This window comes from Mchenga conophoros, linkage group LG5 (genome assembly GCF_057382185.1).
Source record: "Mchenga conophoros isolate Kocher_MC1m ecotype Shallow Benthic linkage group LG5, M_conophoros_male_GT1.1, whole genome shotgun sequence".
Lineage (NCBI taxonomy): Eukaryota > Metazoa > Chordata > Actinopteri > Cichliformes > Cichlidae > Mchenga > Mchenga conophoros.
The window spans coordinates 33,344,458-33,361,522 of NC_140530.1; the positions used below are offsets into that span (position 1 = coordinate 33,344,458).

At 39.0% G+C, this 17,065-nt stretch overlaps 1 protein-coding gene across 1 annotated transcript; it reads left to right on the forward strand.

Moving 5' to 3' along the window:
• The first annotated feature begins 203 nt into the window (after positions 1-203).
• ppm1j (protein phosphatase, Mg2+/Mn2+ dependent, 1J) lies at positions 204-16,402 on the forward strand. Its single transcript, XM_085275013.1, has 10 exons — positions 204-734; positions 6,664-6,778; positions 8,312-8,641; positions 9,855-9,967; positions 10,094-10,178; positions 11,130-11,248; positions 11,636-11,699; positions 11,995-12,102; positions 12,930-13,081; positions 14,989-16,402. The coding sequence occupies exons 1-10, from the start codon at positions 478-480 to the stop codon at positions 15,134-15,136; spliced, it is 1,491 nt and encodes a 496-aa protein (XP_085131139.1). The 5' UTR covers positions 204-477; the 3' UTR covers positions 15,137-16,402.
• The last annotated feature ends 663 nt before the right edge of the window (positions 16,403-17,065 follow it).

Below are 17,065 nucleotides of genomic sequence, written 5' to 3' on the forward strand. Positions count from 1 at the left end.
GCTTGAACGTGTTCGGATTTAGTCCTTTGCAATAGTTCAGGGCTTCGTGAGACGTCATATATATCATATTACTATCTCCTCATTTGTCATTGACTGACATTTATGTTACTTTCATGTGATTTCTGTTAAAGGTTTTGGGGGGGGGGGGGGGTGTTTTTTGAGGAGGGGGTATGTGTAAGACATTTTCACGGCTGGCTGCACATCCCTGTGAAGCCCTGCCTTCTGAGATGAGATAGTCTCCTGCTGGATTACAGCTTGTGCGCAGCCAGTGAGGGCTTTATTCTGTTTCAATGAGGAAAACATCGCGTCTGCCTTTCTGAAAACTGTCACATGGGGCCAAGGAGGGAAAAAAATCGCTTCCTGAAATGATTCTCGTCCCTCGCTATGTATTGCTGTTGTTTTCTCCCGTCTCTAACAACATAATATCGCATCGCGTCTAATTTTCCGTCCGGATCTTTTACCCCACTGTCGGTGCCGATGATGATCAGCAAAGTTAAAAACGCCATGTCCAACCTGGTCGGAGGGATGATGCCGCACGGACACCACCACCATAACCATCACTCTGGTGGACAGACCTGCGGTACGGACAGCCTGCCGCCTCGTTTTCCCTACGGCCGGCCGGATTTCTTGGACCTCACCCCGGAGCTCCTGCAGTACTCCACCGAGCACGCATCGCGGCCGGTGCTCACGTTAAAGAGAGGCAGCAGGCTTCCCTGGCAAACAGGATACGCAGAGTGAGTGTATCAGTGATTTCAGTGACATATTAATTGATCCGAAAATCATTGAATTGTATCAGTAAAAATTTTGCAAGGGTCCCGATGAGTGCCAGGCCTGATAAGTGATTTTTATTTATTTATTTTTATAGCTGCTGCAGTTTCGAGTGCACTGCAGCAGCCAATGTGGCCTTTTGCTATTGAACGGTTTCCATTCAATGTTCCTCCCGTGAGCTGCTGATAAACAATGTAAATTTGGACCAGGGTGTCAGTGCTGTAATTAGATATAAGGCTTTCGTATCCTAAGAGACTGTCATGTTTGAATACAGGCTCCACCTCAGTTTTGATTTACTGGGGCCATACAGAAGTGAAAGCAGGAAATGTGTATCTACTCGTTCCTAACAGAACCAGTGGGGTTTGCATTTGCAGTGTTCCGATTAACAGATAACTAGGTAGCAAAATGCCATGTGGGTTTACTTATCTTTGTGGCTAAATGAGGCAGAGGCTCTTCGCATTTGTCAGTCCGACTGCACAACCCCTGTCCTTGTCTTTACTATGATGCTTTCGTATTCTTTACACACCTGCAGTCCTCTCACATATAGAAAATTTCCAGCCTCATTTTATTTATACCACTAAACAAAATGTGTTCTTCAGATGATTCTTGCTGAGGAAAAACACTTTCAGATGCTCCCCTCCTCCAGAAGTGGGTGGTTGTGAAGGGCTGAATAAATACAGTCTAACACTATGTGGGCTATATTATCCATGCCTGTCCTCCTTGACCCATTGTGAAAATAAAAAAAAAATATATAACTGACTCATGTGGAAAGTCTCAGATGTGAAATTTCAACACCAAATGTTTCAGAAGAATGAATAAGTACGGTCAGATATGAGGACTTAACGCACGTATTGATTATGTTCTGTGGAAAGTTGCATCATCTCTGTAATTCATCTGAATTCTTCAGCAGATTACTTTAACATGAGTCACTTAATCACAGCATTAGCGGTGCTGCTTACAACACAACGTAATCGGCTGATCTGATCACACATCAGCTGTCAGTGCTCATTTCATACGGAGGTTAAAACCCCAAACAATCTGAACCATCCGTGTCACATCAGCACACTGAGACCACAGAAAACTCAACGTCAGTCCAAAGCAAACAACTCTAAAATGGAAGCAATTAACAACAGAGCTACAAACCTTGTCCACGCTCAACCATGATACACTGATGCCAAATTACAACTGCTGTCAGGTTCTAAATTTATCCAACTGTATGGCTATTTTTATTTGAGATCACTTCCATTCATTAAGCAGTTGTTTATTCACCCACACGGCAATGATAAGAGCCTTTCGAATGATCGTTTGTTTAGGCCTCGGTCCATTTTGTCCAGTGATCTTTACTCCCCTGTACAGAGTAGGAACAATGGCAGCCTGAATAATACAGATGGACGCTGTGTTGCATCTTCTCCGTTTTGATAACAACTAATTAGTGTGTCTTGGGCATGCTGGTGATAATAAGGATTCATGGTCATTGTTAGGTTTTCCCATGGTTTGTTCCTGTTATAGCGTTGCACCCAGAAGAGGTGGAATACTGCTTTCTCGCAAATTGGACTCATGTGGTAAAACAGGTTAGGAATTCTGAACCTAAAATCTGTGCACAGTGTAGGATGCTTGAGATAATGAGTCTAATTGCTGCTATGGTGTTGGTGTACAACACTGTGTCAGCATAAATAAGTGAGTGCACTTACAGTAAGACACTCAAAATGCTTTAATCAAATGGGTATTTAATACTGTTTAGTTTAATATGGAGGCGCTCTTCCAGGTCCTGCCACTGGTATCATGTAAGAGAGTTTGAGGAAGCAAGGACTCACATTTGAAAAAACATTGTATGTGACATATTTATTCCTTGTAGTATGATTAATAATTCATGAAAAGCAGATGTTAGAAGAGCAAAACAATAAAGAAGGATGAATGATTAAAGGTCTTTTATGCTCCTTAGTTGTATATAATACAAGATAGAATACATGAATGATGTTCAGTTTACTGTCAGTGTGCGTAAAGTGTGGCCCATTGTACATAAAACTGTTACAAGCTGAAATATAAAGCTGTTTCTAACTTCTTCCTTTTTTCCATTTCATTTCATTAGAAACGGAGCATATTCGTGTTTTGGGCTGTTGTCAGATCTTTCATAGACAAACAAAAAATCTACCTTAGTGGAGTAAATAAACCTCAGATGAATAGAGTTACACCCATGTTGTTGTGTATTTCTAAACCTATTGTTCAAGCGATTGTACTTTTTGGCTCACATTCTTTTAGTGACTCTATTTTGAGCACAGATCCTGAACTAATGGTGGGGCAGAGTTCATAAGTTGCCGTATGTTTTAAATATAATATCTTTAGTAGTATACAGCTCACATAAAGTTGTTTTTCTACAGGGGAATTGTTTTTGTCAGTCTTTGACTGTCAGCTTTCATTTCTTCTTAGCACTGTGGGCCTTCCAAACGTGATGGGAAGCTTCCCCTCCCTGAATAGGAATCAGAATATAACTAGTCTGATTTTTTTTTTAAAGTTCCTCATGAAGACTTTACTTTGACACTGCGGAAGATTTTATGTAACAAGGCCTGCAGTGTTTGTCAGCCTGCCAACTTCCACTTGAGGTAGCTTCAATCAGCAGCAACCAGAGAGTATATCTTTTTCACATTTAATTTGTAAAAGTGCTGTCAGACAACTCACTGAGGATCTGTCATGAGCACATAGCACACCCAAAACCGGCCGGATGACAAAACGGACGTACAGTTTCCAGTTTTACTTGAAGCTGAATTGACACCAGCTATGCAAAAAGAATCTTGAACGACAGAGAACCGTGCAAACGTCCTTTTAAAGGATCAAAGGCTTGTTTCAGAAGTGTTTCCATTCACTAGATTATATGCATCACTGATCTCCCGCTGACTGAACCACAAAACTGTTTCTGTATCTCTAAAGCTGCCTGTCCTCAGCAAGAGACTATGAAGTGAATTCACAGTACTTTGCATAGAGTTTAATGTTTTACTTGGAGAATTTGCAATTTGTTTCAAAGATGATGTTTACACAGAGACATTTTTGTCAAGTAACCCGAAATAGAGAATTCACTGGAACTCATAGCTTCCTCTTCTTGAACTTTCCTTGCATAATAGAATAAGACGGTTGAAACAGAGAAGCACTGTTTTACCAAACACGACAGCCATGGTTTTCAGTCACAGGTTGTGAAAGCATATGACCGAAAGACAAATAAGTGAAAGAGTTAAGTCACATTACAGCAAGGCCGTGTTTTAGAATGGCAACCTCCCACGCCAGCAACCAGCATGTTCAATAATAGCTTATGGGGCTCATGTGACTGCTTTTAAAACAGAATTATTGCTGATTCTTTATTGTGGGTGTAGGAGTTTATCACATGGGAAAAGTAAACACTGACACGTTTCAGCCAAGCATGCTGCAGGCCTCCAAAATCTTATGGAACCAACACTTTAAGGTGTACTGTGGAATTTTCTCAAGTACAAAGCTTATGTTTACATTTAGCCTTTTTTTTCTAAAAACATACACAATGCATCCATTAAGTTTTGAAATGATAAGATTTTTTCTTTCACACAGAGACCTTATTTTCAACCCTTGGAGATAGCCACAGAGAGAGAAAAGGATGACATGCACCAAAGGGTGTCAATTAATTCAAGTAGCTGAGACTTGGCAGGAACCCACCAACGTGAGGATTCCATGGATTTTACAAATAGTACCTGCAGAGAGCTTGACTCGGGCATGATTTGAACAAGCAACCTTCGGAGTCAGGCATACTACCTGTTGTGCCACCAGCATAGCAGTTGGCTACTTCCCTGGACTTTCTTTGTCCAGTCCTTTGAAATATCTGGAAATGTTTGTGTAAAGTTGAGTCATCAGTGCAATTTTCCCATCTGATATATGTGATCTTTGAACATTGTCTTGGCTTTGGCAGAAAGTTTAGACTACAATCGAGTGATTTTAAATTCTTCTCTGTCATTAGTCCTAATGCAGGGAACGCAGTGCAGGACGCTGGTGTCTGACCGCTGCTTTCAACTGATTAGAACGTGAAGGGGCTTTTTATAATCCAGATTTGGGCAGCCGTTACATTTTGAGCCTCATTTTTGTAACTGTCTGAAATCAAAGCTCCAGACTATACAGCATCCATCTTCTGAAAAGATTGTAATCAGCTGAATTATATGGAATGTGAAAGGTCAGAAGTCTTACTCTGATGTAATTTTTACTAATCTCTCTCCCCGTTTTGTTGTTTGACTATTTAGTTTGTCCTCTTTCCTCGTCACTGTCAGCCTCTCTTTTTTTTATTTACTGTCTTTGTTTACTTTACTTTTGCCTCTCATGATCCCGGCATTATCTGATAAATTGCTCATTCCTTCTATGCAGAAGTTTCTGAGGGAATTTTAATGACAATACTTGAATTACTGGAATTGTGCAGTGGGTATTAATGACACATTATCCGGCTAATGTGGCATTTATCTATAATTAAAAGTAAAAACGTTACATAATGTGCCAGCATGAGGTCTAGATAGACTTCAGTCTTTCCCAGCTAGGTTCACGTTACAGTTTAATGGACCTTGCCAGTGGAGCTTTGCGTGTCGTTGCTACAAATCATTCACAGTTGAGTATGAGTTTAGTTTGGCTGTAGTTTTTTTTCTAGGAAGCCTTTAGCTACATTTTTAAGATCTATTATTTATGTTATAAAATATCTAGTCATTATTTTTGTAGTTTGAAATAGAACTAGACATAATTTCAACAAATAATGTCACAGAGTTGTCCACTAGATTGGTTGTCCATTCAGCAGAGATCAGTGGTTTTATCTGTGACTATTAAAGTCAGCTGACTTAAGTATTCTTGGGTAAGTTGCTTAGCACCAACACAGGCCATGAAGAATCATCACTGCTTAAGTGTTATTAAAGTGCTGTAAGACGTGTGTCAAAGAGTGAATGGGGCTTGTAGTGTGAAGCACTTTAAGCTTACACTACAAGACCAGAAAGACGCAATCTTAACCATTTACGACTGCCTTACCTCATCTGCCAACTTCCCGTTTTGTGGAACATTCAGCTCACGGTTTCATTTTAGGGCATTACTCTTTTGGTTGGTTCTCATTGCTGAAAATTCAAATGACAGAGTTAACTATGTGCTAGAGGAGTAATTAATTGCTAAAGTGTTGGATATTTCCCTCAGGATTTCTAGGAAATAAAGATATGAAGAGAGTATTTGCAAGGCCAGAAAGACAACTCCAAATGTACACATTAGTTGTGTCTGCTTTATCTAGGTGAGCCTTTGTTTACATAGTTCCTGTTTTGTGACAGTAAGATGATACTGTGTCAGTGTCGTGTTGCACGTGTCTTCCACTGGCCCAAAAAAATCAATCGACAGAGGATTAAGAATTATTTAAAAGTCTGTACTGTGTAACGGTACATTGCTATAATGTGCAATGTGTGTAAAGTGATGGATTATATTACAATGCATGCAAATTTTAGAAATCTGCCAGCTCATTTTCAGATTGAATGGGAAATGTGAATAGATGGTTCTCTGAAAACAAAACTGTATATCATGCAAAAAAACATATTTGTATTGGTATTTTAAAAAATGATGTTAATGCTGTTGTGCATCGGTAGTTTCAGCTGACACTGCTGAAGCACACCCTGTGATAGATGATGCTTCTACAGTATGAATCAGTGCATTACTCTAAAGCCATTATCCTCCACAGGCATCAGCTCATCATAAAAACACTTAATCCCTTCTGCAAGTTCCCTCTGGGACATGACTGCATCCTGCCCCACTTTTCACCCCACTGTTGCACTCTCTCTATTGTGTTTTTTATGCGGTTAGAGGAATGAGCGCAAACACTATAAATCATCCGACTCCGGGCTCACCTTTCCTCCTTGTGTCTTTTTCAATCAGGGTGATCAATGCAGGGAAGAGCATGTTGAACGAGGACCAGGCCTCATGTGAGAAAGTGTTTGTGAAGAAGCCGAGTGGCAAACACCGCAACTCTACTTTGCTAGATCAAAACGGGGTGAGTGAAGGACAGATTTCTAGAATCAGGGAATGAGGAATGAAATGTATGAACAAATGGAAAAAAGTGAACAAATCTGACATCAGTATATATAAAGTCCTAAACATGTCTGAGGGGAATGTCACTGAAAGATGTTTGCATGCCTTGTTATGTAGCCTGAAGCATAATGTTCCCTTACAGAACATAAACCGCTGCACCCCATCTGAGCATGCATTGTATTTACTTCATATCCAGCAGTGCTGTTTTCACAGATTTTCACCGAGTGTAGTTTCCATCTAGATATTTTTTTTCATTCTGTATACATTTAAATGTGAATACATTTAAAGAAGCAAATTACTACAGCACAGAAATAGCCAACAGGATTTAGCAGGATTCAACATTAACACCTCAGACAAAACTTTCAACTCAGATTTCGTGACTTTAATTTGACCCGAATTAACAGATGTTTTGATTGACTGACTCAATTTTCTGAAAGTCGCTGTAGTTGGATGGTTTCAATTTAACAAAGGACCGCATGACTACACTTTCTGTGTGAAATGGTGCAAAGTCATGAGATAGTCTCACCCCCAGCTCTACTGAGCGTTTTAACAACTTACAGCGTTTTTTCTCAAACTGTAACTGTTTTTGCTGACTCACGCTGCTGTTATCAGCGTTATTTTCAACCACATCACTGCGTAATCTGTTAAAAAAAAAAAGGCTCACTGCACATTACTTGCCCTGCACAAATCTCCAAATTGATACTGCGACAGAGCTCAAATAAGACTAAAACGTAAGAAGTTTACACGATGGACTTAAAAAGGTAAGTCAATGTAAGTCATCGTGTGTACAGCTTGTTCCCACTGACTCCAGGTGGTCAAAAAGGGCATTTATTTCAGAATATTTTAAAGAAAAGTCTTATAGTCATTGTCTCTCCTTGGGCCTCACAACTCCTGTAAGACCTGCAGGCACACAAAGTACATTCGTGTCCTCCATTTGGTGTAAATGAATTACATCATCCCTTGTTGCACCCTTCCCCCACTCGAGTCTAGCATCAGAGGGGTAGGCAGATGTCTTGGGCCTGTTTATATGTTGGTTAGTCAGGCAGGCCAACTGGGTCTATTAACATTCCTGCCAAAACAAAGGTGGCAGTGCTTTCGCATTGCTCACTGTGTTATAAACAGCAAAAGACCTGATTGGAAGACGTTTTACCTACATTCCTTTTCAAAAGCTATAAGACTATTTTAAATTAATATTACTTCAGTTATATACAGTACTATTGCACTATTATTGTAAACTTTAGTGGTTCGACGAATAAAAACTTGATTCATGATGTGGCTGTTGTTTAGAAAGATTGATTTGGGAATGTAATAACAGATCTTGAAGAAATATTTTGCTTATAGTTTTAAAAAAATTGCCATAATCTGTGAACACTCAATAAGCTGTGCTTTCTGTTCAAAGTTGTAATGTCATAAGAGCTTTTTTTAACCAAGGAAGCAGATGAATTCTCCTCTTATTTAATACACTATGTCTGTCTGTGACTGTTTCCTCTTTTAGGATGGTACAGGAATTCCTCTCCACTTCTGGGGGATATTTGATGGACATGCAGGTTCTGGCGCAGCCATCATGGCCTCCAAGCTTCTTCACCACCTAATCAGAGACCGCTTGGGGGAGATCTGCCACCTCCTGGAGAACCCCAGCAGTGCTCCTCCTATCTGCCTGGCCAAGAATGGCAGCCCATATCAGGCGGAGGCAAAGAAAGGGGGTGCACAAGAACCAGAGGACCCAGATGCAGTCAGCGACGCTTCAGTGCGCTTTTACATGGAGAAAGTTGTCAGTTTGGAAAGCCTGGTGATGGGAGTCATAGAGACTGCCTTCAAACAGATGGTGAGTAGACAATGGGGGAAAAAAGCAAACCACACTTGGCATATTTAAGCTGTGGTAAGCATTTTTGCCCATCTGTGTCTTTGAACACCAACATAACCGAAGATTTTAGCTTTAATAACCAGAAGTGCATGATCTGGCATGCAGATCATGCACAGAGAGCAAATCACTTTGTTCTCATGTTTTGTTTTGGGTTTTTGGCCATGCTAACATTACTCTAGGTATGGCAGTGTATGTGTGTTGTGTCCAATCTGAATTATGTCAGATGTCCTCATCAGCGCTTTCATCTTGTCCAAATATGAAGCTTTATAAACTAGAATATCTTTTAGCTTTAGCTAATAGCTTTTCCACAGCACCACTTTGATGTTTATGAATATATATGGGATGGAATTTCTTTTAACATTTGAATGACTTGAAAATGAGAGACACAGGGTTAAGACGGGAGTGTTGGTAGGTATATCAAAGCCCAGCTGTATTCATAAAACTTCTGCAATCTTTAAGACCCTCAACCTTTATTGTGAATACTCATCAATACATAAATACATAAGTTTTAGGTGTTTGCATTTTGGTACCCAGGTTGCCAGATTGGAGTCAGTGTACACAGTCCATACACCATGTATAATTTCCATCCCCGTCTCACAACAACCTGGCTACCTACAGTCTGATTCAAAGGGTGCGTGCATAGCTGCACTCTCTGCAGGCAGCCAGGCAAATTAATGTTGAAGGAATAAGATAGATAGCATAGACTTTTGTTGTTGTTGTGGATTGCTTTGACAGTTGCCAGAACAGTCATGGCTAAACCACTTCACAACAACTGCAGTCATCTTTCGTTATCTCATCAGCCACAAATAGGAAAGCTTTAAAACACACACACACATTTTAAGGTTCTGGGTCACTGGAAATATCCAAATTAAAAAAAAATAGACAGCTCATACTTCTGTTTCAGTTTGTAAGTTTGAAATGGTATTCTTCTCTGATGCAACATCACTGTCTGATTAAGATCATACCTATAAAAAGTAACACTCAGCCTAGGTAATGCATTCTTCAAAGCATCCTTGTTTCTTTTCATTAGCGCTGCAGTTTTGTTTTGAAAATGAATATGCATGAAGAAAATAATGAGCTATTCAGGATGATGAGAGGGAAAGCAAGCTTTTAAGCAGCAGAGATTTTGCAGCCTTTTGTCTTGACTTTTTTTTTTTTTTCGCTTTTATTACAGGATGACCTAATTGAAAAGGAAAAATCGTCGTATGCCATTTCTGGTGGCTGTTGTGCCTTAGCTGCCATACATTTAATGGGGAAACTCTACGTAGCCAATGCTGGAGATAGCAGGTGAGGGAAATATGATTTGTTTTCATAGCTTTAAGATCCCTCTTGTGTTCACTACAGGACACTACAGTGTCAAGTAACCTCACTTGAGTTGTCTTTTCACTCCTGTCTTTCTCCCTCTCTCTGCAGGGCCATAATCATACGAAATAATGAAGTTATTCCCATGACAAATGAATTTACACCTGAGTCTGAGAGACAGCGGCTACAGTATCTGGTAATCTATGTTGTTGTTTTTTATGTGGCTAATAAACAGTTGTGGGCAGATGTTTGCATAGACTCATCATGGGCATGAATGCTGTGGTAATGTTGGGCCGTTATTGAACCCTTTGAATTGATTTTCTGCAATCCACACATGGTCAAAAAAAATATACCTACAGTTCAAATATGCAGATACACTCACAGTTAAATGGCTCTCAGCAAGTTGCACCTCAGTCAGATTTTTTTTGTAGTCATCAGCTAGCTGGATATTAAACTGCTCTTTCAGGCAGAATTGACAGAGTTAATTTAAATTGGTTGGTTAGCTGGCGCAAAACCAGGTTTAAAGCATAGTCCATAGATTTTCAATAGGGATGACGTTCAGATTTTGGAAAGGCCATTCCAAAAGGTTAATGTTAGCCTGTTAATGTTGATGTTTCCCGTTGTCCTTTTGAAACATCCAGCTATGTCAAAGTTTCAAGTGTCTATCTGTTGATTTGGAAATAGCCCTCCTTTTTGTATGCTGTACAATCACTCTACCTGTGAAAAAGAACAGTTAAACCCCAGATTTATAATGACATTCATGCCCATGGTGAGTGTATGCAAACTTCTGACCAGGACTGCATTTTATCATTTTCATCCTGCAGACACATTCTGCATCTTGTGCAGTTCCTAGATAAATGACCCTTTCCTGACAGTAAAGTACATCATCACTGAAATAAACTGGCATTAACCGGTTGTCTGTTTTAGTATCTGTTTGTAATTCTGAGTCACAGAGTGGGTGGATGATGTTTACTGCTAAAATGGAGCGTTTTATCCTTTTCATTTTAACATACTGCACTCAAGGCCTTCTGTCATATAGTGTCCTGTAGCCTTTCATGTTTTAGAAGAAAGACAAGAATCGTGACTTAGGTTGAGCTTTTTATTCTCTAGTTCAGTTCAACCTTTCTAATTCTGTGAACCCCTCCAGGGCTTCCTGAGGCCAGAGCTCCTGGGAAATGAGTTCACTCACATTGAGTTCCCTCGTAGGATCCAACACAGTGAGCTGGGTAAAAAGATGCTCTACAGAGACCACAGTATGACTGGCTGGTAAACCTTTTTAATCACATTTTGGACAGTTAATCACTTTTTCATCTCTTTAATCTGCTTGAGGCACCCTGTAAGTGTTAAGAACAGTTTGACTGATTTTACTCCGGAGTATTAGGAAGAATATAAAAAAATCATGAACTTTATTCATGTTAGTTGTTTAGTCTATGACAAATAAGAAAATACGAATAAAAGTAAGTGCTGTTTTTTTAAAATAAATAATTAAAAACCCAAAATATCTAGTTTAAACAATGTAATACTAGCATAGTCACATTTTCAACACTAAAATGATTGATTTTGATATTTTGCTTTTAATAAGAGAGCTTATTTTATGTTGAGCAAACAATCACTTGATCAGGTAATGATCAGCTTTAATTGTGTTTCCTGTAGGGCTTATAAGACAATTGTTGAAGATGATTTGAAATTTCCCCTGATATATGGAGAAGGGAAAAAGGTAAGAAGAGAGAAAAAGTCTGTGAATTTTATTTAATGTATTAAATTTAATCACAACACCTAATTGCATTTTAAAGCATTTCCATAATCTTAATGTTGTTAGCTAAATGTGGTCTCTGCCTGGCTAAAAAATGAGAGACATGCTCAGTATTTTCATTATTGTCTGAAAGAACATTGTCTTCGCTTAATAATCCCCCATAAATGGATTGTGTGAGAACTGAAGCGCATCCCGGAGCAATAACCTATATTATTGTGTGTCTTCGTGCTTGTTCTTGCTAATGTGTATGTGTGTACAGGCTCGTGTCATGGCAACAATCGGAGTGACCCGTGGGCTCGGTGATCATGACCTGAAAGTTTACAACTCCAACATTTACATTAAGCCCTTCCTCTCGTGCGTCCCTGAGGTGAGTGGGAGGAGTCAGCCTGAGCCTGTTACTGCTTTGGCCATTTAGGAGCGTTAAGATACATTCAAATAGTTGTTGGGCATTGGGCTTCGCTTACTGGTCTGTCAGTGAAAGGTTGGAAGTCCCAAATATGGATAAGAGCAATATTCTAAAGGCTTTTTATAAGTTCAGGTATGGGTAAATAAATGGGTCAAATATTCCAATCTAGCACAGAGAACCAGATATTACCATGTTATGACTCCTGGAGTATTTATGTACCGATTTGTTATTATTGTCTTTGAATTTATCCTGACAGTAGTTACCCATGATAGTGCCCTTATTGTTTAAACTCTCAGGGTTTTTTGCTACGTTTCGAAAAAAGCTTGCCCCAAATTCCTATTTAGACTTGCTTCATAATGGTACAGTCATTCGAGGCAATAAACATACTGATGCATTAGAGAGAAGACGGCTTAACCAATCTCTGCAACCACTTCCTTACTTCCGTTTTAGGCCCCCCACTCAAAGTTACATTGAGAGCCACTCGCGTAGACATACTAGAATCTTATTCTAATATGTCTAAGCTTATCTAAAAAGGCCACCCTTCCTGTAAGTCACTCTAACAGTGTGACTTAGCTTAACATCAGATTTGTGACAAAAAATGAGCAGCTTTACTACAGCAAATGGAGGTTATGACCCTTGCATGCCAGCATACAGTGCATTCACTAATCTTGCTTGCAGTTGACATGCACATGAATGGTTGCCTTTCTTCTTTTTGCAATTTAGAAGAAGTACTGACAGCATGATAAATAGGCATATAAATCCGTTAATTTGGTTTATCTCAATGACAGGTGAAGGTTTATAACCTGGATGAACATAAACACGGCCCAGATGATGTCTTGGTCATGGGCACAGATGGACTTTGGGATGTAACTACGGACAAGGAAGTGGCAGATGCTATTACAGCCTACTTATCCTGCTGTGACCCCTCTGATCCCATGAGGTATGCAGTCTCCCAAATAATCCTTTTTATTAGGCTTTTATTCTGGGTGTGTGCGCTGGGTCATGTGTCATGTGATCATGTTCAGATGGTGTGCTGTACAGAGTTTGTCCACTAGGTGGCGGCAAACAAATGCAAAACACTTGCAGAATATTTAATCTATTATGTAACCTGAATATAACCCTATGGTAAATTCTTTATGGTAATTCTAATGTAGTTATGGGTTGAATCTATAAGCATACATCAGATAGTTTTAAGTGTTTATCAATAAGTTTTTAACAATTCTAATTTAGCCCATTACTTCCATTCTTCTCCTGAGATGTTAAACTAGTGGCCAGATACATTATTAAAAATGTTAACAGACATTACAGTATACAGATGGATAACAAATTCAACAAATATGAAAACGTGTTGAGTGTGAGTACCTTGATCGCACCATTTTATCCAGAAGATGTTTCCTTATTTGGCACCTTGAAGATGGTGGTAGTAAAATCCAAAATGTTTCACTGATGTCTGGTGACTGTGAACGACATAGAGTATGAATCATTTTGACAGGAGGCATAGTAAAATCCAATAAAATTCATATGTAACCAATATTAGTTGTCACACAACACAAAGATTTCAGATAGGCAAAAAAGCCTACCAAGAGGCAAAAACAAGGGAAAAAAGTACAGAAGCAAAACCAAATATCATTAATTAGAAACAATATTTATAAAAGCGAGGAAACAAAATAAGAAATGCAAACATTCAAATGAAAAAAATGCGTTTTATGACAAAATCTGAGAGTTGATAAAGGGAACCAGAGAGGTATATGTACTGAGGAGAGTGATTAACAGATTAGCAACAGGTGTTGCAGTAGTTAGAGAGAATAATAGGAAATGATTTGTATATATTACATCAACATTAATTCACTGATTCACACCATGATGACGACGACTACAACTTCAAAATGTCATTTGGACTGGAGATATGGTAACAAAAAGAGAGAAGGTGGTCAGAACTGAGGGGATTACGCTATTGGAAGGTGATACTGCACTACAAGTACATATAGAAGATGGCAACAACTGATCGGGTTCTCAGTGAATACCTCAGGCAGCAGAAACCCAAGAAAGAAGAGGAGCAAGAGGAGGGGCCATCATGGAGGGACAGGACCCTGCACGGTATGTACAACCGGCAGATAGAGGAAGTGGCCGATATCCCAGGAACAACATCCAAAATCTCTGTCCAGAAGAGCGCAGTCCTAGGAACAGCAAAGATATTGCGCAGGACCCTCAAGCTCCCAGGCCTCTGGTAGTTGAACCAAGCTTGAAAGACAGACCGCCCACAAGGGCAAGAAGGGATTTTTATTTATTTTTTGTAAAAAGGAAATGGAATGGAAATAAATGAATATATTAAAAATAATAATTTCAAAATAAAACAGATTAGGGATCCACCACATGTGAAATTCTGAGCCAGTAAGATGGTGATGTTCATTTTGTTTATTTTCTTTCAGCATTAATTCTCCTTTTCTGTCAGACAAAGAATTCTTTATTTAAAAAAATAACTTCAGTCGTTTAAAGTCTTTTAGTTCTTCATGAACTATGTTTGATTAGTCAGGCAGAAGAAAACTGCTGTGGCACAGCAGATAAACATCAGTGAGATCAGTATAGGGTATATCATCAAATTTGTTAAGACTGAGAACCTTTAAGCTGATATAGTCCACCACAGAGATATTTTTCCTCTGAACTTTGGTCATGTTTTCATTAAAATTACTTATTATTTAACATTCCTGAACAGGTACTCTTACTGCACTTAAATACAAGATTCATTCACACTAAATAGATAATGCCTTTTCACAGTCTTTTCCCTGCTGTCCATATTGAATATGCTGTAACTGTGATTTATGCCTCTGCTCGGTGTTTGTTGTGCAGATATACACTGGCAGCGCAGGACCTGCTTATGAGGTCAAGGGGGGTGCTGAAGGAGCGTGGCTGGCGGCTACCCAACGATAGACTGGGCTCTGGTGATGACATCACTGTGTTTGTCATCCCACTGGCAGGGCATGAGTCAGAGACATGACGAGGTTGTAGCCACCACTATGACAGAGCTGACTCTTTAGGGCCCTTCCCATGGTCCTCCCTCTTTCAGCTCCCTAAACCCCGGACCAGTGGTGCAGTGGGAGAAGAAAACATCTTTGTCATAGCGAAGACTCGGGTCTGACCAGCACCTTCATCAACCTACCATATGAGACCCAGTCCCTTCACTTCATCTTAAACCAGGAACTGTCTCCCATCTGCTTTGGTTGGTCCTCAGTCATGCAACTAAACATGTTCAGTGACATTAAAGTATTTTCTCCCAAACCTGCTGTTTGTGACAGTTGCCAGTGAGAATTAAACCCTCGTTGTACTTTTCTTTCTTGTTTATGTTTGAGACTAAGCAGTTACTCCAACCTTAAATGGATTGTTCATTTTAATGTTGTGCCCTAATAGTGAATACCTTTTTAAAAATTAAAATTTAAAAAAAGAATCAATCATACAATGTAAAGGGGATTGCAATAGAGAATGTGAGGAAACCAAAGAGATGCTCCCAAGGCACAAGGATGGCAAATCAGATACAGAATAAACAGCAAAAACAATCATCAGGTTCTTGTTGTTGCATTAAAGAAGGAAGAAGAGAATTAGTTAACATGCAGAATCAACTGAATCTTGGTTGAAGGATTTCTTTCTCAGTAACAAATGAATGACAACACCTGAGGCACTTGAAGACTGTTGCACATGCTCTGTGGTAGCCTGTTGATTTCATGATATCTTTTAAACGAATGTGCTCCTATATGACTTCCTTCTTTTTGTCATTGCAGTGAAGAAATATGAAGCTTTTTTGTTGAAAAAACAAGAATCATTTGTATAATTTAACTATAATTAAACGTTTTTCTTTGTTTAATATTTAAATGAGAAAGTAAATTGTTCTCCATAATTGTCTCGGTATAGTAAGATGTGATAAACTTCACATATATGCCTTATTGAAACATGAAAGGGACTCGAGAGTTTTTTTCTTCAAATGCACTAAATTTGACCCTTGTAGAAGAGGCAAAAAAATATATATTGTATGCCCTTAAATGTACTACATACCTCTTTTATACCATTTTGGTTATGTCACGTTGTTCTTTAGATTATGCATATATTTTTAAAGATACCTTTGGTTGTAAGCAGTATCAGATGTTTTATTTTTATGTTTCTATCCATAACTCTTTGTTCAGATAGTGTGTCCCCGACTATGAGCTACCTAAATGTGTAGTGGAGGGATAATGTGTTCCAGTTAAGAAATAAATCAGATTTTTCCCATTTATTTTGAGTGTGCTTGTGTCACTAACTCCCAGTCTCCTTATTTATCAAAAGGAAATGAACCTTTGTCGCAGCAAACTGATGAGTCACAATAGTTCAGGGAGCAGTTAATGTTCTAGTTAGATGAGACTTAGGTTCCTCAATAAATCTGTTACTCCTTTTAATACAAGCTGAACTTTTGAATACAACAAACTTTTAAAAAATATGCTTGAACTGTTTCAAAAGAAGCAAAGAATTTATATATTAATGTACAACCTCAATGTCAAAAAAAATTGGGGGTGCCGTGTAAATCTCTTAAACCCATATCTGATTCACAGTAGAACACAGGGAACATATAAAATGTTTCAAGTGAGAAAATGTACTAGTTTAGGAAAACAAAAAAAAGTAGAACACAGGGAACATATAAAATGTTTCAAGTGAGAAAATTTACTAGTTTAGGAAAACAAAAAAAAGTTCACTTTGAATGTAGAGGTACCAACATGTCTATAAAAGGTTGGGATGGGGTTGTTTACCACCATGAAGCATTTCCTCTTTTTTTTAGCAATCGCCTGTAAACATCTGGGAACTGGAGAGACCAGCTGCTGGAGTTCTGGGAGAGGGAAATTGCCCTATTCTTGTCTGACACAACTCTTGCTGCTCAGCAGTCCTGTTGGGCAGCTTTGTTAGA